Genomic DNA, 27,484 nt, shown 5'->3' on the forward strand with positions numbered 1-27,484 from the left:
GAAAGCATTTTATTTCCATTCGTGCCTTCATGAAAAGGGAACGCGACTGGCAAAAGTAATCCACAGAAAAACAAAAGGTACCAAAGTCTTTCTGCCAAATTGCAACAATATCATGCTTTTTATTATATAAACATAATTTAGAAAAAGAAATATCAGTCCTCCTCCATCTCCTTGCGTCCCTCCTTTGCTCCCATCTTAGTTTTTTTGCACCTATTCCAAAAGATGTCTCAACCCTTGTTTCCTTCAAACTTATTATATTTATGAATCTGTCACTGAAGCAGACTACTACAGCATCATCAAAAGAAAATGTACACTGATCTTTCAGATACAAAAAACTGCTCATGAAACTACAAACATCAGTTATACAAATAAAAAAAACAACATTAAATTTAACAAGCAACCAAAAACATTTCCTCGAACAAGTTCTGAACTAAGATACTATGGAAATAGAAGTGGCCTGGGTTCCAGATTGTCTTTGTATTTGAAGCAATTAATGATTGGTTTGATTATCTCAGTGGTCACAGTCTTGGTCAAATCAAGTGCCAGTGTCTGTCTGTTTGCAAATGTCTACATGCTGGACAGACACTCGCAGAGTATCAATGAAAAAAAATATAGATCCCTGTAGTCAATTTTGCTGGCAAACTCTTATTCAATGATTCATCTTAAAAGTCCTACAGAGCCTGTAAGTTATCACGTCATCATGATGCACATACTGAATACTGAAATAGCAGCTTGTCTCAATGTATTGTCTTTTATTAAATTTCAGTGGCTATTGCTCTTTGGCAGTGTCCTAGCTCTTATTCTTTTAGTACGATACTGTGCTCTCCTCTTATTGTGAATTGAGGTGGTGTGTTGGTGTGTAAAGGGCGATCATATTACTCTGAAATGTATGTCAAAACATACGCCACTGCGCACACACACACACACACACACACACACATTCACGCACACACACAGTGAGAACACAGGCACAGAGCATGCACACAGAGTAGGCTGGGGCAGGCTACATACCCTTCCAAACAAAAAAATTATAATTTGCACCCCTACTGTGCACATGTCATATAAACGCCATCTAACTATCCAAAACATGCTCATAGGCAAAAAGAGGGTACTCATGCGCGCATACTCATGCAGGATCTGACGCACATACACACACACACATACACCTCAGCAATATGGCAAGGTTAGTCATTGTAAAAGTGCGGATTAGTCGCAGTTTCACAAAGTTGTTTTTATTTGCCATTTAGTATTGGGATATTTTTGCCAGTCAAAGACACTTAATTTCACAGTGCAACACAGTATGACAAACACTGACATTAGGGTCAAGACATATCATATGGGTGAGGTTAAAAAAAATGTCCATACAAAAAAGAAAAGGTAAAATAAAATAAAAAGTGCAAAAAAAACAACCTAACAGTCACTGAACATAGCATTAATTCAAAAAAAAAAAAATTGCGTTAATTGTGCGAATTTAAGTCCATTATATAAACAAAAATCATCAGTAGCAGCAAAATAAAAAAAAAGAAAAAAGAAAAAAATGGACCAGTTTTAAAACATTATAAAGATTACAATGACATTGCCAATCACTGTTTTACTTAAGATATCAATATGGCATCAAATGGATATCAGTACGAATGTAGACATAAACACATACACACTCTCTCTTGCACAAGCATACACACACGCACACATACACAAACACTTGGTCACAGTTAACAGGTGCCAAGGACATTGCGGTGGGAGTCAAGTTTTTAGCTCGGTACCATATCAAAAACAATATAACATATTTCACACACTGTTAACACAGAATGCCGAAGTAAGGATTTACAAACTTGCACATGCACGCGCACACACACACACGTACACACACAAAACCTCAAAGAGACAACTAAGGATGTGATTTTTTTCTTTCTACGATTTCCTCCCCTCTGGTGAGAAAACAAATGTGTTAGCCCTAATCCTCCCTTCCTAGAGGAATGGTTTCTGTGAAGCCACGAGGAAAAGACACTTGCTCTTTTTTTTTTCCTCTCGTTTGATCAGGTAGAAAATGTGACAGGAATATGTCTGATAGATGGATAGCTCTGTGAAGCAGCACTCTGGTCAAAATGAAGGTAGGAAACATAGATGCGGATAGCGAAGATTATTTTACAGATAAGTAGAATTCAGTGACTACAGATGAAGTAATTCATATTGAATCCTATTCCCCGGAAAAGAAAGATATCACCCAGAAAATGAACAGAGGTTAGACACCTGTCTGTCTGTCCCTAACTACATGTAGTAGGTCTCAAAAAGTCTAAATAATAGTGCCACCCACAGTCAGTTCCATGTACTGCATGTACAGCATGTGCAAGTGTATGTGTGTGAGTCTGTGTACGTTGGTCTGTCTCTGTCGGTCAAGCTATCGGTTACTACTCTTAAGTTTAAGATTCCCATTAAAATCTCCACTGTCCCTGTCTTCCCAGCCAAAGTAACAGACCGTTCTGAAGCTCTTTTTTTTTCCCTGCCTTGTTATTGAGTTCCCCCATCTCTTTCCCTGAACTTTCTCTGTGCTGGTCTCTTTCCCTGCCTCCCTCTTTTCCAACTTGTCTATCCCTCCATCTCTCCTTCATGTCCTTCTCTCTCTGTCCCTCTCTATCTGTCCCTACCAGTTAGTTTTTTTTTCTGTGTCGGGTCCCTGCCTAGTTAATCTAGAGGTGTCCCCCTGTCCCTCCCTCCCACCCGCCCACCCTCCCTCTATGGACAAACACATAGGGCGTGGGGGCCGTCCGTCAGGGGGAGCGGCCAATAGCGTCCCTCTCCCTCCCCCCAGATCAGGGCAGTGCAATACACAGATGGATGAGTTTCCCATTCACCCTCCTCCTGCTGGCTCACCTGGGAGGATGGATAAAAGGAAGAGCAGACACAATTAAGTTAAGTTCAGCATAAAACTTTGTATAACTGTGATTTTACTTTAAAAGATAGTGAGTGTGGGGTTACCTCTTGGGTGGGTGTAGAGAATCTAAACGCCGTAGCAGGCTGCCAGTCTCTCCTTCAGCAGTGGGGGGAACTGCTCTGAGAACTGCTGCCAGTTCTCCTCCCCAACCTGCTCCTTAAAACCATGCAGGATCTGTAGAGAAGGGTAGAAAAAGGGAAAAATTAATTTCAAGCATGTTGTCACATAACTTTCAACTTCCAAATAATACACTTACAGCTAGGGCTAAGACTTGATAATTCCCTCATCAACTATGTGATACTCTGACAGCTTCCTGAAGTGTTTCTTTATCAAGACCAGGCCTTATAAAAGCAACATAGTCTCGAGACGATTTGAGTGTTTGACTGTAACAAGGCTGAATCACCATAAGGACAAAGCGGACTCCAGAACCCCCAAAAAGCCACAGGTTCACAAAGAGTTTTCTTTTCCAATTAAATCCTGACTGTACAATATCAACTAAGGCAGGTGCTGCAATAATAGCTACTTTAGTGGCCCTGTCTTTTAGCTCGTGTCTATGTCAAAATATAGTTTCAAGACCTTTATCACTTCAGTTTATATTGTGCCCACATGTTGCACATTCTTTATACCAGCATTAATAGATCTTGTAGCCATTTAAAAAAACACCACAAACACATGATATATTAGCTTCTCTTGTTATGTCTACCATGTTAACAACTGTTTTTACAGTGTTTAAACATGCAGCAGACATGGAGCAACATTTAACTTGCCATCATATTTCTCGCCACCAGTTAAGTCTAAGTCCAATGTTCAAGGCTCCTTTTAGCTCTGAGCGAAATCTGTGTCTCTTTAGATAAATGCATTACTGATCAGGTAATATACAACAAGTTTAGCGGGGTTTTGGGGGTTTTTGTTTGTTTGTTTTGTTAGAGAGAGCACCCGCCGCTCCTGAGAATGAGAATCAGAGACTAAACCAAACAGTGACGTTGCAGGCATATGAACAAATACATGAGATGAAAGACTTGAAAGGTTTCATAGACCTGAAGTGAACTGCAGAATATGGTGATAATTCTGTTTTTTGTGAGTATGAGCGACCACTCTCACATTACATTTCATTTCGCTCATCATAAACATACTAAACATGACTAACAGTGCAGCTTTAATAAATTTGGATTTAATTAAACTGCAACAAATTTAATAAAACCCAGAAAATCTGTGGCCAGGAGCTATAATAAGAGTGCTGTTTGGTTTCTGGGTGTCTGGGCTTATGATAAAACCAACGCGGGCAGCATTTTGTGGCAAACCAAGCGTTGGTGTGTTCAGAAACAGTACAATGATGTGTGATACAGAACAGGCACTATCACCATGATCATTTGGCCTACTGTGGATTCACTACACTGTCAACAATGGTTAAATATCCCAACAGGAATATTACATAAATTCTCTGTTACTGTCAATATAAGCATCTCTGGATTGTGAAGTGTGACCCAGTTTAGCTTAAAGCTGGCACTGCACTTCAAGAATATATAATGATAAATAAATATAATGAGGCCCACTTACAGTGATGAATTTCAGAGTTCACTGAGTTGATCCTGATGTCTTCTGTCTCCAGGCTGAAGTCTTTGTAAAAGTGAACTTGACTCAAAATTTGTAGGCAGAGCATTTTGGCCTTTATGTCCTGAGCTCCTGAGGGGGGAGTATGTTTGCTTAAATTCTCTGCAGAACAAGAGTAGTGTCTGCGTTGCTGAGTTGCATTGCAGAAAACTAAGATGAACATGCTCTGCTCTGCCTGAGCTCTCTACACCTCGCAGTGACTCACACAGCAGGGGGAGAGGGAGGAGAGGAATGTGAGGATTTCATGGTGAATTAAAATCAGTCTTTGGATGGGACTAGTTGGGCAAACACAAGAGCTCACTCCTCAGTATGACCTGGACCCTCACCTTATAGAACATGTCTCTCAGATCATCTTTAGGATTCACCCAGGAGGCCACTGCATCACAGAAGAAGATGAAGTCCTGAACAAAAACAGAGGAGGAGGTTTGAAAAGTATAAGATCAAGCCCTTAAGCATTGATGGGTTTACTGTACAGCCAAATATACAGATTCCATATTACAGCGTGCAATGTCTCACCTGCACCACGCCTCCTGGGTTCACACCAATCATCATGCAAATCCCACGGAAGGCAGAGTCTTTCTCCTCATTGTCTCGGATGTTCCGCAGAGATGTGCACCTGCCGGACACAATAATACACCAATCAGAAGCTGTTAATCTCACTTTCCTGTCTATGAGATAACATTTGTTATAGATAGAGTTTCAGACGGGTGAATAAATGGTCACAACCTTTTTTTTAGGCTTCAGGAAACTCAAAGCCTTCATTCAGTCTTTCACTCTCAACTTTTTGTTGATTCCAATCATTTCAAGAATTTATTTAAAGAATGTCAGTCCTTGTAATGCTGTGATTGTGTTCTGCAGCAATGTGATGACAAGGAGGAAAAAATGCAACAAATGTGTCATGCAAGTAAGGAGAAGCTCACATAAGTATGTGCCAGAGTGGAAACGGAGCAGAGAGAATCAACATGTGACGTGGTAGGTGCACAGAGGGTGAGAAGGAGAGCGCACATGTGCTGAGTGTGTGATATATGCCAACTACCAGTGCAGACTGTGTATGTGCAGATATTGTAAATTAAATGACACTACAACGATGCTGCAGCATGGGGAACAAGACACTTAGCAAGCATGTAAACAGTCTCTCACCAAGGTCGGATAAACTGTGGCAGCATGGGAGCGACCTCCTGAGGGCACACATAGCCCAGTCGACCGATGGTGATTGCTGGAAGAGGACAGAGATGAGTCAGGACTGTTATTAGAAGAATGAGCGTGCAGTACTGTGACACTATCTCCACTTACTTATACCTTGTGAACCATTAAATGACCTTTTGACTGAATATACTCTGATCTTAAACTGTCAGTATTGACAAATGACTATAAAATTGTCTACAAGCATAAGAATATCTGTGTATTCACACACCGGTGTTCTCCAGCAGGGTCTTAGGGGTGTTGGGTCGATTAATAATCTCAACCAACTGGTTCAGAACCATAGCAATGTATGGCTGCATCTCCACCCCTGACAGAGCAGATAATTCAAAGTGAGACACACAGCAACTAATACTCAATTGCACAAAGCACTTAACTGCATCACATAAAAACAGATTTGCTGCAGCTCACCCATCTGCATACAGATCTCTCCTATGGCCCAGGTAGCATTGTTGCAGACAGAGATGAACTCTGGGTTCAGATTTGTCCCAAGGATTGGCATGAATTCAGCTGCAGGACACACACAAAATGTTATCAACATATTAGACACATAAAAAAGGAGAATGGTGTGACATTGTGTTGTGCACTGAATAAGTATGTGCGTAAGTCAAGGAGATAATTACCAATACATGGTTTGACATGAGGGAAGCAAGCCTTGGTCAAGTCACCCAGTAGAGCAAATGAACTCTGTCTTACTTCAGGCATCGTATCCTGGGACAAAAGAGACAGAGAGACAAAGAGAAATGTAAACACACACCATCAACAGGCCTAAAATCTAAGAGGCTGTGTGCAAAAAGTTGACAACCAGCGGATTGAAAATGCCAAAAATTAGTGCATTTCTTGTGGCTATTTCACAACAAAAACAACTACAACCTGAGCACTATAACTAAACAGAGGCACTAAAGTACATGTATGCACTGCTTCGTCTGAATCCTCCATATATGTGTAGGTAATATGAAACCAGTGCACGAGTGGTGGACCTCGCCACCAACTTTGAAAACTTTTATATGGAGAGGTAATTACAGAATGTAAATACAACATATCTGTTGATCAAAAAAATCATCACATTAGAAACACATAGAAACAACCAGGGATTATAACTTAAAGATACATTTAGACACACACACAAGCTCTCCTCACCTGCATGCACTGGAAAAGCAGAGTCATGATGTTACTGCGAGCCACAAGTGTGTCCACATGGCCCCCAAGTCCCTCAGCCAAGCCACTTAAAAGATCCAGAGCCACGATCATGAAGTCCTTGTCAGGTGCCTCATACTGGTCTGGCTGCTGACTGTACATCTGAGACACACAAACCGAGGAGAAGATGGAGGGAAAAGGTCAAGAGGTATAAAGTGTTTATGTAAAGCAGCAAAATCATTATTTGCCTATGCAGTAGGCAAGCCCATGCGTGAGTGTGTGTCACTCACCATGGCCTGTGCCAATGTCTTCTGGACCAGGGTGACACAGCGCTGGTAGACGGGTTCACAGTATGGGAGGAAACCGCTCTGCAGTGCTGTGGCAACAGATGACAGACACTCAAGCAGAGGGAAGAGATCTTTGTCTTCATCCTTCAGCTCGTTCCACTTGGCTATCAGTGGAGGCATCAGCTTCTGTATGTACTCCTAAAAACCATAAGTGTGTGAGTTTGGCGTGTCAATATATTACACACAAAACATGCCTGTGTACCAATGTGTTTTTTGGGCTCACAGGCTGGTTGAGATGGTGTCCCACAGAGTCCGCAAGTGTTCCTATGGCATCATAAAGGATGAGCAGGTTCTTGTGCTGATACTTCCCAAAAGCAAAAACCAGCGTGTCCAGGATGAAGCTCAGATAAGGCACCAGCTCTGTACACGCCTCCTCCTCCAGGGTGGCAAATGCACTTTAGAAAAGATTAGATGGGTAAGGAGGATATATGAGCGTAAAGTGAGACAGGAGAGATGAACATATGTGATAAAGTAAGAGCTGTACCTGCATGCCGCCTCCTGCACCCTCTTATTGCCATCCAGGATGCGTTTGAGCAGCTCAGTCATGAGGGGTTTGAGATGGGCGTCAGGGGGCTGGCTGACCACCCAGTGGGCGTAGCGGCTGAGGGTCCAGCAGGCGATGGAGCGGACCAGAGCTTTCTTGTCACACAAACACTGAATGAGGTGGGGGATGAGCTCAGGCAAGTAAGGCACCATGCCTTGCATGCAGCCTGGGAGGATGTTACAGATATTCAAAGTGAGATTTCTAGCAACAGTAACATCAAGACACATTTAAGGTTTTAGAAACTTATTACAGATGTGCAATCAGTGTTTCCTTTGCCACTTGACGTGTAACCCATGTAACCCACCCATATGTATATACATATATCTGTTTCACTTCATGTCTGGGGCGACCAGATAGCCGAATGATTACAGCGCATACCACATAGGCCTTAATGCCCTGAACCCCCAGTTCAACTCCCAATCTGGCCAGACCCTTGCTGCATGTCATTCCCCTACTCTTTCTCCACCTTTCCTGTCTATCTTCACTGTCCTATCCAATACAGGCATAAAAAGTATACTGCATGTCTGTGCCAAGTCTTACCCTCAGCAATAGCCCCCAGGACCAGGATGCCGGACTCCTTGATGACCCAGTCAGGGTGGAAAAGCAGGCCTTTGAGCAGGGGTAGGAGGTGGGGAAGCAACTCCTCACGAAACACGTTGGCAAGAACATCCAGAGCTGCGGCCGAACACTTCCCTAGAAAGGGGCGGCCATCGTAAGCATTAGATAACTTTGAAAATGACAATAATGCTCTGTGGACTGCCACATGATCAGAGAGATTACTAATGTCTTCATGTCTGTAACTTACGTAGGTTCCAGTCGGACAGCGTATCATCATCATCATCCTCATCTTCATCAATATCCTCCCCTTCCTCACCCTCCCCTCCTTCGTGCTGCAGAGTAACGGTGCGAGACTTGTGGAAGCGAGGTTTGATATCTTGCTCACTGTCTGGAATCGTCTCATCCTCCTCAACGTCGCCCTGGAGGACAGAGAGAAAGGTGAATATAGAACGGACACAGGTAAACAGCAAGAGACAAGAAGAAAGGGCAGACTGTGGGAACATTTCATTTGTGGCTGACCTTTAGCAGAATAATGTCAATCTCAGAGTATTTCATCCCATTCACCAAGATAGGAATCAGTCTGAAAGAGACAGACAACCACATTATTACTGAGATCTTGGCATCACCTTAACCCAGCACAACCCCCTGTTGGCATGTGAGCACTTACTGGACCAAGTGGCCAGAGAGAGCCTCTTTGCAGATAGGCTGTTCAGCCAGAGTCAGCCAGAACTCACAGGCCTCCAGAGCCACATTCTCATCTGGGTCCTGAGTGCGCTGCAGCATGTACTGGTGAAAAACAATTAACAGGTGATGAGGAGAAGGAGGAGGAGGAAGGGAGAGCTAAATGTCCATTTAAGGTGTTGTGTTAGATCAAGTCACATCCTCACCTGGATGATACTGTGCATGTGTGGGATGAGGCGGTCAATGCGGACTTCTAGCAGCATGACAAGAGCCCTGCATACGTTCTTCCGCACTTCGCTGTCCTCGTCACCGGCCAGCGCAAACAGACTCTGGACGTGAAAGAGACAAGGAGAGAAGGAGAGAAAGTGGGGGGGTGGCAGAGAGAACAGAGAAAAGGACGGGCAGGGTGAACAAACATGTAGGGAGACAGGAAATGGGAGTGGGAAAAGATTCCACATGCACTTTAAGTCATCATACTTTACCACATTTACAGTGCATCTAAAACCTGGATGTGGGAAATTGGTTAGCAGAGGTGGTAACTACTGTGCACCCCATCTATCATCGCACAGTCTGATCACAGCCATTAATGATAAAAGTCCAGCTAGGCAATAAAAACTAATTTCAATTTGATGCAGACACTGTTGGGTAAAATGTGTGTCCAGCTGATGATTATCAAACTAACTTATGCTTGGTGCCCAACATGCAGTGCAGTGGTGGCTTGTGACTGACTGGATTGAATGTCTTGACTGAACTTGTAAAAACCCTTTTTTTCCTGACAGTGCAACACACAATGCTCTAATCATTAATTAATCCCCCAACAAAAATAAAAACAAAGGTGTGATATAGTAGCAATGCTTGTTGTCCCTGAACCTCAATAAACATACAACATTTCATAAAAATATTTACTTATAGTTTTCTCTGATTGATGGTGGAGTTCCTCTTTATTCCAGGTGAGATGATATGCATTCCACAATAAAACACTGTGCCTCACCTATCAAACATTTCCATAATAAGTGTGACTCAACGCACTCACTCAGCAAGACACACTCCATATTACCATATTAAGATGTCTAATGACAACTGAAAAAACTCCATCCACTGAGGAATACTACAAGATGCAGTTGAAAGCTGTGAAAATAACCTTGCAAGAGGACTTTTTTTTGTAAAAGTATTGATTTCAAGAATAAACTTCCACTCTTCACTGCTTTCCTAAAAATGGCTGAATACTGGTCTGATGCCAAAATTACATGGCCGCTCTCCTTCTGCACCATCAGTGAAATGAAACGAAAGCTTAGCAGCATGCTGCTGTGCACAATCGCTCTCCTTTTACTTTAAACATAAATTCCTGCATTGCCCTGTCCTTTTTGTTACATAAGCTGTCTGAAAGGGGACAGAAGTGAGTCCAGGGAGTGGTGCTGGAAAAAATGCCTCTAACTTTTGTTTTTACATGACGACAGGAGGGAAAACGATCTTTACGTGCTCACCTCAATGAAGGTGTCTATGTTATCCATCAGGGCCTGAGCTCGACCAATGATGAACTGGTTCACGCATGCTATAGCATGGGACCTGAGAAAAAGACAAACGCATGAGATTCTAATGGTGTAGGCTGAGGAGGAGAGACAAAATGCTAGAAGAGACCTGAGTCAGCCAGCAGAAGACTAGTGTTTCACTGACCTGATCTTGGGGCTGCAGTGTTTGAAAAACTGGAGGAATTTGGGGATCATAATGTTGAGAGGTCTGTTCAGAGCATCACTATCCAACAACTCAGATGAGTCCTCGCAGATTTTCTGCAGTGCTCCAAAAGAACCCTGAAAGATAGAGAAAAGCATAAATAATGACAGCTAAAAGATCAAAAGAAGAAGACTTAAACCTAATCATCACAATAACATCATACAAGCTATGTGTTTGTGCAGGTATGTGAGCCTGACCTCGCAGGTGTTATAGTCCTCCGAGTTGAGCAGATTACAGAGCTGAGGCAACAGTTCCGGCCAGGTCTGCAGCTCTCCTTTAGAGGCTATGGTTGTGATCAGGATACCTTTATGATAAAGAATAAAAATGTTACTCACAAATAACCCAGGATTTAAAAACACTGGAGTAAGTGCTAACTTAACTCGCCATCGCATTCAATCATTCAAAACATCTTGAAAATCCAGCGCTTGCTCCCACACAGCCACATTACCTGCAAAAATTCACCCACCTACATAGTATTCTGACTCATACTGGCTAGAAAATGCAGCTAACACTAGCTTTTTCTTTCTCCATTTTCCCTCTCTCACTCAGACACCCACCGATCGTAGCTCTGATAAGCGGTGAAGGGTCTCCGATATTGTTGAGGCATTCTCGTTTGATGAAGTCAGCCACATTAGGAGGAAAGTTCTGGTAGTGAGCCTTTACATTGTTCTTCAGTATCAGACCGCTCAGGGAGCGAGTGGGCTCATCTTGAGAAGGAAGGCAGGAGAGAGTTGGATCAATTTATTATTATTATTATTATTATTATTATTATTATTATTTAAATGGAAAAGAGAAGGCTATACACATAAATATTTGCAGAGGACAGGCAAAGTTAGCTAGGTTATTCAGTACATAACACTCCTGTTCTGTGGTCAGTATTCTTATTTTTAATGTACACATACATACCCTCAGATTTGAGGCTTGTGAGGACAAAGATAAGATAGTTGTTGAAATCTGGAAACTGATTAAGTTGCTCCAGTTTCTGCAGGCTCTGTTAAGGACTCCAACCATACACACACAAAAAATCTCACTCACATGTCTTGCACTCCTGTTTAACATTCAGGCAGTGTGAATTAATATACAATCACAATCAGTCACATTGGTTCACTTGCTGCAAGCAGCACATGACAACACACCCAGTCAGTTTTCATTGTCATTTACTACTGACACACAAGCTCTCGCAGAGGAAGTAAAATCTCACAACTTATTCTCTCACCCTCACTATCTCACACACACAGACACAGTGACAGATGTAAGGATACTTCTTGCACAGCTCTTTGTGTCGCTGTGTCTGGGGACTGGGAGTCCTTAAGTAGCTGAAGCACTTGCTGCAGACCCTGTTCATCTGGCTGCCACTCCATCCTACAACGACAGGAACACACAGATTATTATTGTTTATGAAGAATGTACTAAACACATCGACGCTTAAAACTAGACAGTCCCGCCTGTAATCTCAGCACTCTGTACGTTAAACTACTCAAATCACGTAGAAGTAACGATTGCGATGCGCAGTAACGATTACAGACGGGGCCAACAACCAGAATGCTGCCGCTACTAATGGCAACTAGTCAATAAACTAACCGTTAATCTCACGGTGGCTACTTATATCTAAAATCTCGGCAAAATACATTCATTATAAATATGTGTCTAGGTTGTAGCAATGTAGCAAAACAATGCTCCAAGCAATACTGCTCGTGAACGTTTTCTGTTTCTGGCTACATGGAACACAGAGGTACCGTTACGCATTCGTCTTCTCGTAAGTTACAGCTGCATAAATAAAGTAGCCTCAGCAACTACCAACTGCGACCTAACCAGCCTTTTCCATATGAGGCCCAGGCGGTACAGGCGCAAATGTCTGGCTCGTTCAGCTAGCAAGCTAGCTTAGCGTCGCTCTAATACTTAACACGCACCAGATTCACATAGTAAACAGCTGCAACACGCGACCTTACGTTAACAAGCAGGATACCGCATTGCGCCGTCAAACATGTATTTGTAATTGAAGCAACAAAGACGACGCCAATGGAGTGCATTAATATTCATAACAGAGCAGTCGCATATCAACCCCGGGCAGCTACCAGTAGCATTGCTAGCTAGCATCATCTTGAAAGTACCGCGAAAGGTTTTACCTGGTCACTCCGATGTGGTAGATCTATATTTCTATAGACAATAGTGCAGTTACACTGTAACAACTAACATTAAATAAAATATGACTTCGATATGTGTACCCAAATACAAAGTTCTGATCTCAGTAGATCTGTGTGGTTGCTATGCTAGTTGGTATGTGACAGAGATTGCATGCCTTGCAATCATCAAGCCGGGTGATCAGTTTGATCGAGTTCGGCTTCCGTACCGGACGGACAGTCGAGGAACTGTGTATGTGACATACTGTGACATAAATAACTTCTAATATCACCATTATTATACAGTTTATACACCGTACGTGCCAGCGTATGCTGTTATCGAGAACTATGTTAATTAATATAGATGCATCACTTACATCTAATTCTGTGAACAGACGTGATATGTGCATTGTTTTGCAATGTGTTTTATTTCTGGCCACCAGGTGGTGTCAGCTTCAAATTCCTGCAGCATCTAACTACTGTGTAATTGATCTGTATTCACTGATGCAGGGCGTGGATACATTAACATGAACACCAGTGCAAACTTATAGCATACCAGCAAATTCTACTACTGTGACGCTTATTTATGCCAGTTTTGTTGACACCTGTCTTAACATGACTGAGATAATTCAGGTTTGGGTGGACGAGGCGCAAGATACCATGACCATTTTGAAATAAACAACAGAACTCCAGCAGTGTAAGCCTCACGGGTATTATATCGCACTTTATTGCACTGGATATCAGTGCTTTGTAAATCTGCCCATATACGGTGACTACCTTCTGTAGAGTCACAGGAACCAGATGTTATTTAGAGAATATTAGTACACTGTGTGTACTTGGAGTTAACGCCACTTCCTCCATTTCGAAATCTTAGTCAAAACTATGTTTCTAAAACAAGGTTTTGGAAAAGTGGAAGTGTGAGCATGAAATATCTTTTTTGTACATATTTTGTAAGACAGAGACTTTCGTAACACCTACACAAAATTTTATTAAACATATTATATATTATATATATATTATATATTAATCTGTTATAATCACAGTAAACAAATATTGTGTACACATTCACATCCCTGTATCAATAGTCAACACAAGAACAGTGAGTTGATGAGACGTGCAATTTCAAGAAAAGGTTCAAAAGAGTGAAGAACTGGAGGAGTCACATAGGAAAAGAGTAGAGCTGTGATAGTGACAGAACAGATGCATATTTAAAACTAGTTTCAGCACAGAGAGCTAATTTCACTCTTGCTACAGCCCCACTTGCAGCACGCGTTGGACAGTCCGACCACTACATCCCGTCCTTTCCTGTCTGCACTCCGTAGAGCCTCAAGCACCTCCTCTGAGATTGCTGAGCGAGCTGAGCGGCTGAATCCAGCAGCCACAGATGCCGTATCCAACGTTTGATCTTTCCATGCTTTGGACTCTGCAGGACCCTGCTCACTGGTAAGTTGAGAGACGGGATTTGTGTTCCATGGGTCAAAGGCCTCTTCTCCAATAAGAGCTGATAAAAAGGCACAGTAAATTTCTTAATATTATATTTTGGCTCTAGGAAAAACATGACACATGATCTCACACACACAGTCTTACCTGAGTCCTCTATGCTTCTCCTCCAGCGAGAACCACCACAGGTAAAGATGACAGCCCGTATGAACTCTCTTCCACACAGTTTCACCCCATAGAAAGAGGGATGGCCGTCATTGGAGCGGACCCTGTCCACAAGTGCCACCAACAAGCCCACAGTCAAGAGTGCTGCCTTCCACATGGTGAGAGTTAAAAGATGCTAAAGGTGTCTCAAGGGCTGGGAATTGCTTGAGGTGTCTGTGTGGTTTGTGTTTCTGAACAGCTTATATAGGCCTCAGCATCTCAGAGAAGGACCTCAACTCACCTCCACTCTTCGTCATGCCCAGAGATAAGACCTGAGACCTTTAGGGGCAACAATGAACGTAGAGAAAAAGAAAAGTTGTGATTAAGTAGTGAATGATGCCAGAGTTTATGTCAATAGAGCTCTTGGCTATCTAATCACCTATAACCTTTTGTTGCCCTTTCTGTCCCTTACATCAGTTGGAGCGTGCTGTGTGTCACCAGCACAATCTCTGTCTCGCTATCTGCTCTGCATGGCATTGGATGGAGATTGCTATCCATTCATTCCAAGGTTAGTTAGGGTGCTATACGTTGGCGTTTGTGACACACACATACATGAACACTGCGAATAGATTTATGAGGACAGCTGGTGATACTGCACTGCCACAAATCAGCTTCAGTTTGTTGTACAATATTTATATATTTATGTGAGTGTATAGAGGGCTAGAGATAAGCAACGGTATCAGCCTTTAATTTGAAATGAATTAATTGTCATTTCATCATTTCCCACCTATCTGTCTGACATTCTGTACAATCCCAAAAAAGTCACACTAGAAGTGGTAATTTGACGTTAGTCTCTAGCGAAAGTGACAGGCAGGGACTGTCTACCAATCAACGACCGGTTATTTTAATGACGCTGCGACCACCTCCCAAGTCAGCCAATAAGCATTTACTGTAGGGCGGGGCAATGACGAGAGGGTAGCAACAGTTGCCCCGGTGAAGGCAAGGCGCCATAGTCACGGTAGTCCTGGCGACAAGAACCAAGCAACGGGGTCAACAACAACAACCTAAATCTAAGGAAAAAAACTTTAACGACCAAAAAGGACTATACTTGGATAAACTGGAGGTGAAAAAGTAAAATATCTTAGAATTATCATTTCATTTTCTGTAAACTTTATACGTATGCTTGTTTGTACAATCGTCAGCGTGAGCGTGAAATTGGTCGAGCGTGTCGTTGATGAAAGTGGTTGCTAGCTTATTTCCAAACGCAGACCGTTGTTATGGCGATGTCAGATCTTTGATAAGAGCACAAGATGGCGGGTGTGTTGTAGTGCCAGTCGTACTTTTTAAGCCCATTTGTCAGAATGTTCAGACTGTTTCTTACACTTCTACGATCACAGCTGAAATTAGAGTGAGACGAGATTGGTGGCCCGGTCATAGATTTAGATCACAGACTATCCAACAGGAGTAGCTAGCAACTAGCTAGCTCGCTTTAACGTCACAAGTCAACGTGAGCTGCTAGCTGGGGGAAGCTATCACTCTCGTTTTCTCAACTCACTTTTCAAGCAAGCAATCCAGAAACATTAGGTATAGACAAGCACATGGAACTACTCACTCAGCTAGAACATTTATGAGATGTAAACACGGAGTCCTAAGTGTAGAATGTTTTATAATGTTTTGTGACTTTGAAAAAGTTTTTGGTCTGACATTGGATTCGGCGAGTCACTCCCGTGTACACGGTGTGCCGGATGATCATCTGATTGTCCTGTTTGCCGTGTTGGTTTACTCAGGAGTGGCTTGTCTTCCAGTGGGATGGCCTAAAGTCCTGAGTGACAGTGGGCTCAGTGACTAACATGAGTTTATTTCCAGATGGTAATATCTGGGACTGTCCACATTTGCACATTGTGTAATTTTTAGTTATTTGATTAAACCTGAAATACTACCTTTGTGGTGAATTAATCTTTGAAATTTAATTAATTGATTCATTTGTGGCTCTAAAAATCGTACTGTGTTTCATGCTGGACCAAACAGGAAAGGCTTTGGACTGCTGCTTAGTCTCAGACAAAAGCTCTACTTCCTCCTCTGGTTTATGTTCCACACACACACACATGCACAAACACACACGTGAGCACACATACCAGTTCTATCTGGTCAAATCTGGTGAATGTTGAAATGATATGCCAACAACGTGTGATTCTATGTACGTTTGTAGCACTTTCATTAATGAGAGCTGTCTTCTTTAATCCACAGAACTAGTGCCTCAAAGCATTGGTTGCCATGGCAACTTCCGGATACTCAGAGGACCTTCAGCCTCAGCAGGCCAACACAGTAACCATAGCAACACCTGCTGCCACCACACCCTCATCCGCAAAGACAGCACACTTCCTGTCTGAGATCCCACCAACCTCTGGAACCACTGAAACTGCAAACCAATCAGCCACTGCCTCAAAAACAGGACAGGATGCACTTTGTTCTCAAGCGCCGCCCACCCAGGCCCAGAGCCAGAAGGCAGTGGTTCTGACCACTCCAACGCAGCACTATGTGACCCCGGAAATCCAGCACTCCACGGTCCAGAAGAGTAATGGTCAGAGCGGCTCGCCTCAGTACATCATAGTAACTGTTACAGGTAAGAGGCACAGGAATGACTGACTCATACCTATATAATACATACTTTCTAGCTCTCATATTATATACCTATTATATACCCATATAATACACACTTTCTAGCTCACGTAAGCAGCAGGACAGCATGGGATGCCATGGAATCTGAGCAAGCCTCAATTTGATCCACAAGTCTGTAGGGTGCAAACCACAGGCTCGAGCCTAGTTGAAGACTGGCTACTTGTCTAGCACGTAGTTTTACATTCTAGCAACTCAATCAGTGCAGAATATTTGTCCATAAATGTTTCTTTCCGGGGCCTGTCACGATAAACTTTGTTATATTTTTTGACTAGGTGTTCTATGAATTATAAGTATAAAATCTTTAGTGTTTTGGACTGTTGATTGAGCAATTGACAATGTTGCCCTGGGCTCTGGGAACTCAAATAGATATTTCTCACAATTTCATACATTTTATAGACTGCACAGTTTATAATTTTCACTTAACAAACATAATATAATAATAATAATGAAATAGTCTTATCTTTATCCTAACCCTAGCTTTCTCTTGTTCATCAATATTTTATGAATAGTCAATAGTAGGATGTCTTAAAAAGAAATGTGTGTCTTTTGGGGCTGGTCATGAATAGCTCAATTTGGCACTAAAAAGTGACATCCACAGACATTTTAGGAATATTAATTGTATTTGTGGATAACAGTCTGCATATAATAGTTATTATTTATGATGATGATGAAGATTTTTAGTTAGTTCATTGTTTGTTGGTCATGAGTCACATGCCATCTTTTAAATAGTCCCTTATTAGATGGCTAGAATAAAGATCAGCAGAGAGGGACTGAAAAACCACTGATGTAGTTTGGCTGTCTGGTTGGATGGTGCATACATTATGAGGACAAAATAAGCTGATGGACTCGGTTGCTAGGCTGCATAGTCCCAAATGTGGGAGCGTGGATGGCTGATGGATGGAGCCTGACTTTTCTTTTACTCTGTTGTTTTTGGTGTTCTAGAGACATGGAGGTATAATGTTTTTATCATAATTATATTACATCAACTTGGCTTTAAGTGTCCAATTTGTGGTGCAGAAAATTGTATCTATGGTAGTTAACTGTGTGCTCTAAGACTTTAGACCTTTTCCAGATATTAGCTAAAATGAGAACAGGCCATTGCCATTTTGGTGTAATGTGTCCTGAAGTAAAAAGTAAGATGCTCACTCTTAAGGAAGCCAGTATGTATTCTAAAATATGTTGTTAACTAATGGAAATGCAAGAGAATTGACCCCAACACTGGAGTCTATTTGTATGTTTATTTTGGGGTCATCTATTCGTGGATCTTTTTGCCTCCTAGTATCAAGTAACACTATGCACCCTCACCCAGAGTGAGAGAGTCACAGGCCCGAGGCTTGTCTCGTTCTCATGGAGCAGGACTACTGAGTTAGTTGAATAATAGTGCGCATTAAAAATTCCCCCCATATCTCAAACATGGACTGCAGTTTTACAGTTGCATCTAACTTTGTAACACAGCTTCATAAGAGAGGATACACTGTAGCATTTGTGCACTTCTGCTTTAAGTGGCCACATTTTTGATAGCAGTCTAGAGTAAAGTAAGTAAACATTTCCATTGAACCAGTAGTACAACATGATTGGTTCAATGGAAATGTTTACTTACTTTACTCTAGACTGCTATCAAAAATGTGGCCACTTAAAGCAGAAGTGCACAAATGCTACAGTGTATCCTCTCTTATGAAGCTGTGTTACAAAGTTAGATGCAACTGTAAAACTGCAGTCCATGATGTACAACATATGTTATGCTATACACAAGGTTTAGATACTGTAACAACCTTCTTCTTTGGAAAAACACAGAATGGATCAGAAAGTGTTATGTAACATTCAAAATGTTCCCATAGTGTTTGTGCTTTTCCTGCCTTATGTGCTTTGTCCTTAGGGCCCACTATAGATAATGATGTGGATCAGATAAAACTGATGAATAATTTATTTGTTTATGTGATAGAGGGCTGATTAATAAGTGACTGAAAAGTAAGAGCTAATTCATTAATTAGTTAATTGACAGAAAATGTATCTATGTCTATGGAGTGTTTCAAAGTTATCTACCCTGGTAAGTCCCGTCTGCACCTGTTACTGCCTGTTGCAGTTGTCAGGATTGGATAAACCTGATTAAACTGAACAAAGTCATGGACCAGAATGGCTTACACAGAGCAATGTTCACTCATTATTTTGTTCAGTTAGTAGCCTCATTAGGCTTTTCTCCTTTTAATCCAGAAATTCAGTGGCACTGAGGTTTAAAAGTAGCCACCAGACAGAAGTAAGTAGTAAGATATTTAGTCAGCTGCCAGCCTGTGGGAAACACCATGCAATCTCTAATAAAAATGAATTTATTAAATGATCATTGCTCTTGCATTGTCTTATGGAAGGAATTTAAAGTTGAATGAATAAAAATGTAGTAACCTGCAAACTGCCAGGTGAAAGTGAGGAAGGAACAAAGGTTCAGTCAGAGCCAGAATGTACAAATCTCATTTTCCATTAGCTATCCTGATGCAAAGTTAAATTTGAATGTTTGATTGTGAACAATTGTGCCAGCTCTGCTATGACTTGGCCCAAGTGTAATGTATGGGCCTGGTATGTTTACAGAAGTTAACCTGGGTAGATGTATGAGGCAGCGCAGTACAAAATACTTAGAACAAAATGTTTCTCGCCTGAAGGATATTTAAAAAAGTGAATATTGCCCTTTCCTGTGCCCATCTTCTGTTTCCCCCCTCTATCCTTCACCCCTCATGTATCTCTCATTCCCTGTCTCATCTGATCTGCATGTTTACAAGATGGAGGGATTTCTCTCTCCATCTGGGGAGATTAGCTGTCCAAGGCTGCCCGTCTGCATTCAAGATATAAGGATGAAAGGAGAGTTGGGCAGACACACTCTTCCCCCTCCTCACTATCAGTCTCCTCGGTCAAGCGAAAAAAAAAGAAACTTAGTTGCAAGATGTTCTGTGGTGGCAGTTATTACGATTTGGAAGCAGTATGTCGTGAGTACTGAACTTGTGGTGATGGTGGCTGGCATTGTACTGTATTGAGTTTTATTTGCTTGCCTGATCAAAGCTCTCTCTCTCATGTCATGTCATCCTTAGAGGGTTCTGTTCACTCCAATGACAGTCTGTCGGACTCCAGCCCGCCTGTTCCTGGCGTTCCTACTCAGGTGGTCCAACCAGTGCAGACCACACCACAGGTAAGATGCAGACATATTTACTCATTCCACGAATTTGTCGTCTGACCACGTAGGAGCAGGTTACGAACAGAGGGTTGACTACTGATTAATTTTTATCTGACACTGTTTTATCTGACTTTACCCACCAGCAGAGGTCAGTGTTGCAAGCAGTGTCACAGACAGCCAAGAGGATTCAGACAGGCCACATCAACAACCTACAGTCTGTGCACATTAACCAGGAGGTACATAAACAAGACATTTCATTTTTAGAAAAGACAATAAACACATCCAGCTCAAGTGTAGGGGTTATGTCATCATATGTTCATTAATAATGGATTTGTGGTATCCATAAAAACACACAAAAGTACAAGAGAGGACTGTAGGAGAGAAAGCCCAAGCCATGCATGTCTCTCCACCTCTGTCACACTCTTTCTTTTTCATTCTCTCATGCTCATTTCTTACTCTCACCACGGCGTACTTGAGCGCTGTACGCTATTTTGGCCATGCTGTTGGTCATGCCACACCACTTACATCTAACTTTAATGGCAGACAACAACCCTGCAACTTTTTTGTTTCCCTAGTTGACCCACTTATGGAGCACAGTACACATTCTCACTGCTATTACAAGCTAGATGTCTGGTTTAAAGCTGCTCTAATTTATTATTTTATATTGACAATGGATCAAATGACAGTGCTAACAAAGTGAATACTGGGCATACATGTCATCATAAACACAACGCCACTGTGTAAATAGACAACTGTTCAAGTTGTAACTGTACAAGTTCACCATAACAACCTTACACTGTGGTAAAATGCTACTATTATGTTTCTTTTTCTTTTTCTTTTTATGTTTCCCCTAAATAAAATCAGTGAGAGCTGTCTCCTCTTTGCTTGTTGTCTAGGTGGAACATGTGTACTCTGGCCAGGTGCAGTATGTGGATGGGGCAGGAGATGGAAATTTCACCACATCCACCATGTGAGTATGGAGCAAACGGCTTTGGCTGCATGTTGCAAGTCTCAATCAGTCACACACTTTCCTGGTGATAACACTGTACCTGTTGTGCATTTATGTTTCTGTATGCTTCTCATGTCTTTTGCAGTCGATCGAGCAACTACCCTTTCTCCGACTCGCCCCTCTACTCCCAGACCCCTCCCACCTCCTCTTCCACCTACTATGAGGCTACACCCAGCTCTGAGTCAGACATCACTGGATCTGTGACCTCGCAGCCAGTTTCTGTGGCAACAGGAGGAACCAATAGCGGGGCAGCTGCTGCGGGTGCAGCAGGCTATGTCATTCAGGGAGGTTATGTTTTAGGAGGAGGGGGGGGAGCAGCAACAGGTGGAGGAGGAGGAGGAGGACAGAGTTACTCTAGCCCTAATTCTCGTGCCCCACCTGCTACTGTGAGTATTTAATTGAAAAATGTATTCGGTCATAATCTATGACATAAGGGTTCAGAAAATTACATTTTGTGGCCCACCATTTTCCCCAGGTGCAGTGGCTGTGTGATAACTACGAGGGGGCCGAGGGGGTGAGTTTACCTCGCTGCACCCTCTACTACCACTACCTGCTGCACTGCCAGGAGCAGAAACTAGAACCTGTTAATGCCGCGTCTTTCGGCAAACTCATCAGATCTGTCTTCATGGGGCTACGTACACGAAGATTAGGGACCAGGTACACACATACACATATACATATATATTGATGTGATTAGACAAGTATCTCAGGTCATTGTCATAACTTTTTCTTGTGTGTGTTTCAGAGGGAATTCTAAGTACCACTATTATGGCCTGAGGATCAAATCTGGTTCCCCGCTGCTCAGACTGATGGATGAACAACAGCACTTGGCGATGAGGCAGCAGCCTTTCTCACAGAAAAACAGGTATCCACTCATGAATTTGTAATTTCAGCATTACTTTTGAGATCTTGTAAATGTAGTATGAAATTATATATTAAATAATACATCACCAAAAAATGACTTGCCTGCAGCTTGTGATTACATTAACACGCTTGCTTGTGTGTTAATGCAAATGATTAGATCACCCATACACATTATATGTTGCTCTCTGTGGTAAAAGCTCCATTCATACAGCAAGATGTAACAGTTGCTTTTCTTATGATTTTACTGTTGCCTATTTTTAGAGTGCACCAAACAGAACATACACACAACAATTACAATATACATTTTCCCTGTGACTCTTTCACTGTGTCTCCCTTAATGCTGCACATTCTGTGTAGTAGGATAAAGCCAGTTCAGAAGACACAGGGGATCACCAATGGGATGTCGGGTGGGACAGGTCAACAGCAGGCGACAGCACTCTGTGATATTTCAGCCCAGGTGCAACAGTATCAGCAGTTTCTGGGTGAGGAATGGCTGCATAATGTACATCATTTGTAACAATACACAGTTTCTTATCATATTATTTTATTTAAAAGAAATGAATACTATGATAAAACCCAGGCTTTCATTTCTTATTGCACTGTTGGTTATAATTAGCTGTGGTAACAGTGGAATGATTTGAATTGAAGATCGGGTCTAAAATGTGAAAGACATGTGACGTGTGAAAGACTTAACTGTTTCATTCCTATGGTCCTTCTCTTTCTCTTCCTGCCTGTGCTGGATCTTGTGTAGAGGCGTCAAGGCCGCTGCCAGACTTTGTGGACATGGATCTGCAAGATCGAACCCTGCCTGATGGGATCCTTTTAGAACACCTCAAGGCCTTTCAAACTCTCTACAGAGAACATTGTGAGGTAGGCTGCTGTGGACAGAGAAAGGATACAAACACACACACACACACACACACACACACATTTATTATTATAGTCCTTATTCTTGTGCATTGTTATTAGAACTCATTTTTGATAACAGCCAGTTGTCTCATGTCAGAAATTAAGTGCTAGCCAACTGTGTATGTGATTCCCATAGGCCATTCTTGACGTGATGGTCAACCTTCAGTTCACTCTTGTGGAGACACTGTGGAAATCCTTTTGGAGGTTCAGCCAGAGCAATGACACGGAATCACTCAACCTGCAAGTATCGCAAAAACACTCAAACAACCAGATTTAAGAAATAATACACTGCTGTAACTGACTGTGAATGGTCTGTCTCCTGTGCTCCTCCAGGCACAATGAGTCAGAGAAGCGTCTGCCCAAATCGTGCCTGGTGGTCCTGTGTAAATTTGAGCCAGTGCTGCGCTGGACAAGAGAGTGTGACAACCTCCTGTACCAGACTCTGGTGGAGATCCTCATCCCTGATGTGCTGAGACCCATCCCTAGTGAGTTATTAAGGCCTGCAAGTGCCCTGTATACAAAAGTGTTTAGTGAGGCAGTCAAGACCGACAAACTGGGGGCAAGGTCAGGGGGTCTTTCCTCTACTACACCCCTTCAGTTTTAAATGTCATTAACACATTCTCTCTCTTTCTCCCCTGTCTACATCACATCCACCCCTGCACCAGGTGCCTTAACTCAGGCCATCCGTAACTTTGCCAAGAGTCTGGAGAACTGGTTGACGGGTGCCATGATGAACATCCCAGAGGAGATGGTTCGCACAAAGGTATTTATATGTTAATGCACTGATTAGATATCAAGACAGAGAAATACATATTTGTATTACACGCCTGAACACGATCAGATGTCAATAATTCCTCAGATCCATCCAGACAAAGACATGGCATTAGAGTTTATCTCAGATGTGTTTTGAGTGGTCACTCCTTGATGCAGTTTTACCTCTCACTCCCACAGCTGTTGGAAACTGTGACTAAACAGAAAAGAACTAGATTCATATCTCATCATACAACTATAGAAGACAGTTGCTGTGGGTGTTTGCCGTCAGTTTAAAACAATCACAAAAATTTAAGATGGGAAAGACAAAATTTGAGGTCATCCTCCAGTAAACACATTTCCACTTCCAAATGTGAATGATGGGATCTTACTGCATCCTTGGTCTTTGTGTACATTTATACATGTTTTCAGTGATGTCCTATTCAGATGAGAAAATCCAAGATGTGCTTTAGTTTACTAGTTTGAACTTTTTTTAGGTGGTGTGTGTAGGTTCCTTCTCCCAAACGCTGCGTCGCTACACCAGCCTGAACCACCTGGCCCAGGCTGCCCGTGCTGTCCTCCAGAACTCAGCCCAGATCAACCAGATGCTCTCTGACCTCAACCGGGTCGATTTCACCAACGTACAGGTCTGTCAGTGCTGCCGTCTCTCTCACTTTCCCACTCCCATCTTTTATTTTCCTGTGTTGGTGTTAAAGTGAAATAGAGCAGAACCCTGACACTGTTGACCCGTGTCTCCGCCCTTAGGAGCAGGCATCCTGGGTGTGTCAGTGTGAAGACCGTGTGGTCCAGAGGCTGGAACAAGACTTTAAAATGACTCTGCAGCAGCAAAACTCCTTGGAGCAGTGGGCTACATGGCTGGATGGTGTCGTTTCCCAGGTCCTAAAACCCTACGAGCACAACCCTGCCGCCCTACCAAAGGCTGCCAAGGTCTTCCTGCTCAACTGGTCCTTCTATAGGTGAGTGGGAAAAGGCAAAAATTGACCTATAAATATGCAGCACAAAAATATTTGGTTTTATACTGAGGGTACATTTTGCTCTCTCACTAGTTCTATGGTAATTCGGGACCTGACTCTGCGCAGCGCTGCCAGTTTTGGCTCCTTTCACCTGATCCGCTTGCTGTATGATGAATATATGTACTACCTGATAGAGCACAGGGTGGCCCAAGCTAAAGGAGAGACACCTATTGCGGTGATGGGAGAAGTATGTCCCCACACATACAGCCACTTACACAGCACAGCCTGCATCTGATGCTAGACTGTATCTTTATAAATGTCCAATCTTTACTCTGTGTTGTAGTTTGCCAGCACTGTCAAGAGCAGAACCTCACCAGACCTGGATAAAGGTAAATTGAGCGTGATTCTCCTCACAAATAGTTTTGCTCTAGCGTCTGTTATCAGGTTGTTTATTGTCGTGTCGCTGCCTTTCTCAATCAGAAGAAGAAGAAGACGACGATGAGGAGGAGAGCGAAGAAGAGAGCGGAGATCTCGTGCTGCAGTCCAGCTCTCTGAGTGCGGTTGACGAGGAGGAGCCGATGGAGCCACCCACCAAGCAGCCCAGGACAGCTTTAAACCTGCACACACCTTAGCCAATCGTCTGTATGATCCCACCCACCTTTGCTTTAAAAATCATTTCAAAATCATGTCACCTCATTCTGTCACCCTACTTCTGGTTTGCAAACAGATGACGTTTGATATTGTGCGTGCGGTTGTCTGGTGCGTGTGCTAGCATGTGAGAAAGTGGGAGAGCCCCTTTTGCCAATTTTGTATGTTCTTTGTATGTGCCGCCATTCTTTTTCTCTCAGCCTTCATCTGGTCATTTACAATCCTTCCCTGTGCCTTCCACTGTCTGTTCAGTGGCTAGACGTCAGTAGCCACTCCTGTCCAGCCTGAACCAAACAAACAATATGTCCAATATATTCTCCACTCCCTCCTTCCCTGCCTTAACCACTGACCTGATTGCTGTGGAGAGATGAGACGACTCCAGCGTTCTTCATTGTACTCTAAACTCAAAAATATCACTGACATTGCCTTTAAAGCAATGACTATGCAGGGGAGCTGGACTTTAATGAATCGTCTGATACATTTTAGTAGCATCTGGAATGATACTGCACCATGAATTTTGTTGGCACATGGATGTTGATTTACAGCTATTTGAGGATGCCATATTTTACTTTATTTTTTAATGTCATTTCTTATTAATTTGGCCAACTAACTGATACCCTGTGCCTTTAAGAGATTAGTAGCCTGAAAAAGAAAAAGCTTGTACTCTATATATTCTGTATCGGTGGATTAATAAATGAAGGTCATGTGAAGTAGTTTTGGTGTTGTCATGAACTTTTGCTAGCTGTTAAAAAAAAAAAAACTGAGATGGTGACAGTCGAGCCTCATTGTGATGAGTCCACCTAGTTTGCTGTATTTCATCCATTCATCCATCCATCCTTTTATCCATTCATCATTCATTCATTCTTTCAAGCTCATGATGTTATACATGAAAATATACTGCTGCACACACTGACTACTCAAGTGCTATCCCACCACACACACACTTTGATAGCTGTAGTGCAGCCACAGGACAAGGCCAAAGCTTATCGCACTCATTCAGAAGCACTTACTACACTGTATCCATGGCAACCTTTGTACCAGCTAGATGTACCAGCTACAGCTATCTCAAAGTTTTTGTAGTGTAAAAGTAGATGTTTATTTTCTGGGTTTCTATGTTGAATATATTGCAGATAACCTATATTATGTACCTTTTGTGAACACTGTCATATATCTATTTGTATGGTGTTTAACCATTATTGCCTTAAGAAATATGTTGTGGTGTGTTCACCATCCAGAGTATTGAGCTATATTTTTATTGTGATGATGATGATGGACCAAGCATGTGAACATGGTGGCTTTCTAGATGGACCCTTTCCAAAGAGCACATGCTCAACCAGCAGTTTCTCACATGGCCTGAGCAGATGTTGATTTTATCAAGTGTTGGACTTTGGTACTCAAAGGAAAAAATAGAAAAGATTATACTTGTAGTGGGATGTCCCTTCAGGATGATCTGACTATCAAGATCCCACCAAAGATCACGAAATAGAAAAAAAAGGTATATTTACATTTATTCATATGATGAGGGCAGACTTCAAAATCTGCCTTCCAAAATAAATAAAATAAAATCAACTGGTAACTGCAATTGTCACTATCATAAATATTGAGACTTGGATTCTGTCCCTAGCTTGAGTTGCTGAACTTTTTATAAATGAGGTCCTCTTGATGTTATTCTGAAGTCCTTTGTACTTAAATCTGTGATCAACATTTGTAGCTTTATTCTCACTGTTAACTAAAAGGATGCTCTCAAAACATGTGCCAGAATTTCTTTCTTCATGAGACCACTTGTGACATTTTTTTTTTGTTGCTGGCCTTTGCTCAACCAAATTTGATGGAGATACTGTACCTCCATCAAATTGGACACCTAAACAAGATGGTTTTAAAGATAGTCATAAAAAGAGAAACCATATAAATGGAGATATCCTGACATTTGGTCTCTTGTATGGATCAAGTTCCAAAATCAATGGCTCCTACATTTCCCATAATTCAGTTCAATCCACAGTGCCGACTTCTCTCAAACCCCAAAAAGTTCTCATAAAATCTAAGAACCAA

The 27,484-nt window shown here is 42.2% G+C and overlaps 3 protein-coding genes across 6 annotated transcripts; 1 reads left to right on the forward strand and 2 right to left on the reverse strand.

Moving 5' to 3' along the window:
* Positions 1–1,210: 1,210 nt before the first annotated feature.
* LOC108875641 (transportin-2) lies at positions 1,211–13,074 on the reverse strand. The gene is made up of 24 exons (XM_018664683.2): positions 12,868–13,074; positions 12,004–12,103; positions 11,648–11,723; positions 11,299–11,448; positions 10,939–11,045; positions 10,685–10,818; positions 10,495–10,576; positions 9,217–9,339; positions 8,997–9,115; positions 8,849–8,909; positions 8,577–8,748; positions 8,312–8,464; positions 7,712–7,937; positions 7,451–7,622; positions 7,171–7,365; positions 6,884–7,042; positions 6,367–6,454; positions 6,155–6,253; positions 5,958–6,053; positions 5,684–5,759; positions 5,060–5,159; positions 4,870–4,944; positions 2,977–3,106; positions 1,211–2,871 (listed from the first exon to the last, which is right to left on the reverse strand). Exons 2-23 carry the CDS (start codon positions 12,100–12,102, stop codon positions 2,999–3,001), a joined length of 2,670 nt encoding a protein of 889 aa, XP_018520199.1. The 5' UTR covers position 12,103; positions 12,868–13,074; the 3' UTR covers positions 1,211–2,871; positions 2,977–2,998.
* A 319-nt stretch (positions 13,075–13,393) lies between these two features.
* rln3b (relaxin 3b) lies at positions 13,394–14,623 on the reverse strand. Its single transcript, XM_018664682.2, has 2 exons — positions 14,449–14,623; positions 13,394–14,362 (listed from the first exon to the last, which is right to left on the reverse strand). Exons 1-2 carry the CDS (start codon positions 14,621–14,623, stop codon positions 14,082–14,084), a joined length of 456 nt encoding a protein of 151 aa, XP_018520198.1. The 3' UTR covers positions 13,394–14,081.
* Positions 14,624–15,405: 782 nt separating this feature from the next.
* rfx1b (regulatory factor X, 1b (influences HLA class II expression)) lies at positions 15,406–27,184 on the forward strand. 4 transcript variants are annotated; one of them, XM_018664672.2, is made up of 18 exons: positions 15,406–15,568; positions 16,693–17,068; positions 20,199–20,296; positions 20,425–20,517; positions 21,178–21,251; positions 21,376–21,676; positions 21,766–21,947; positions 22,036–22,155; positions 22,512–22,636; positions 22,906–23,024; positions 23,200–23,303; positions 23,397–23,548; positions 23,729–23,826; positions 24,311–24,460; positions 24,579–24,790; positions 24,881–25,034; positions 25,131–25,176; positions 25,268–27,184. In XM_018664672.2, exons 2-18 carry the CDS (start codon positions 16,720–16,722, stop codon positions 25,417–25,419), a joined length of 2,529 nt encoding a protein of 842 aa, XP_018520188.1. In that variant the 5' UTR covers positions 15,406–15,568; positions 16,693–16,719; the 3' UTR covers positions 25,420–27,184. The 4 variants fall into 4 exon arrangements, with proteins under 4 accessions (XP_018520188.1, XP_018520193.1, XP_018520195.1 ...); XM_018664677.2 differs by having other exon boundaries at positions 22,515–22,636; XM_018664679.2 differs by having other exon boundaries at positions 20,428–20,517; positions 22,515–22,636.
* The last annotated feature ends 300 nt before the right edge of the window (positions 27,185–27,484 follow it).

This window comes from Lates calcarifer, linkage group LG5 (genome assembly GCF_001640805.2).
Source record: "Lates calcarifer isolate ASB-BC8 linkage group LG5, TLL_Latcal_v3, whole genome shotgun sequence".
NCBI lineage: Eukaryota > Metazoa > Chordata > Actinopteri > Centropomidae > Lates > Lates calcarifer.

Excerpts from the sequence above, each read along its gene's own strand:
- rln3b (XM_018664682.2), bottom strand. The coding sequence starts at position 14,623 with ATGTGGAAGGCAGCACTCTTGACTGTGGGCTTGTTGGTGGCACTTGTG. Across the intron at positions 14,363-14,448 it reads GAGAAGCATAGAGGACTCAG|CTCTTATTGGAGAAGAGGCC; the intron begins GTAAGACTGTGT and ends CCTTTTTATCAG.
- LOC108875641 (XM_018664683.2), bottom strand. The coding sequence starts at position 12,102 with ATGGAGTGGCAGCCAGATGAACAGGGTCTGCAGCAAGTGCTTCAGCTA. Across the intron at positions 7,938-8,311 it reads CCTGGGGGCTATTGCTGAGG|GCTGCATGCAAGGCATGGTG; the intron begins GTAAGACTTGGC and ends ACATCCTCCCAG. Across the intron at positions 5,760-5,957 it reads GACCCTGCTGGAGAACACCG|CAATCACCATCGGTCGACTG; the intron begins GTGTGTGAATAC and ends GTCCTCTTCCAG.
- rfx1b (XM_018664672.2), top strand. The coding sequence starts at position 16,720 with ATGGCAACTTCCGGATACTCAGAGGACCTTCAGCCTCAGCAGGCCAAC. Across the intron at positions 20,518-21,177 it reads CTGTGCACATTAACCAGGAG|GTGGAACATGTGTACTCTGG; the intron begins GTACATAAACAA and ends CTTGTTGTCTAG. Across the intron at positions 23,549-23,728 it reads TGTGCTGAGACCCATCCCTA|GTGCCTTAACTCAGGCCATC; the intron begins GTGAGTTATTAA and ends CCCCTGCACCAG.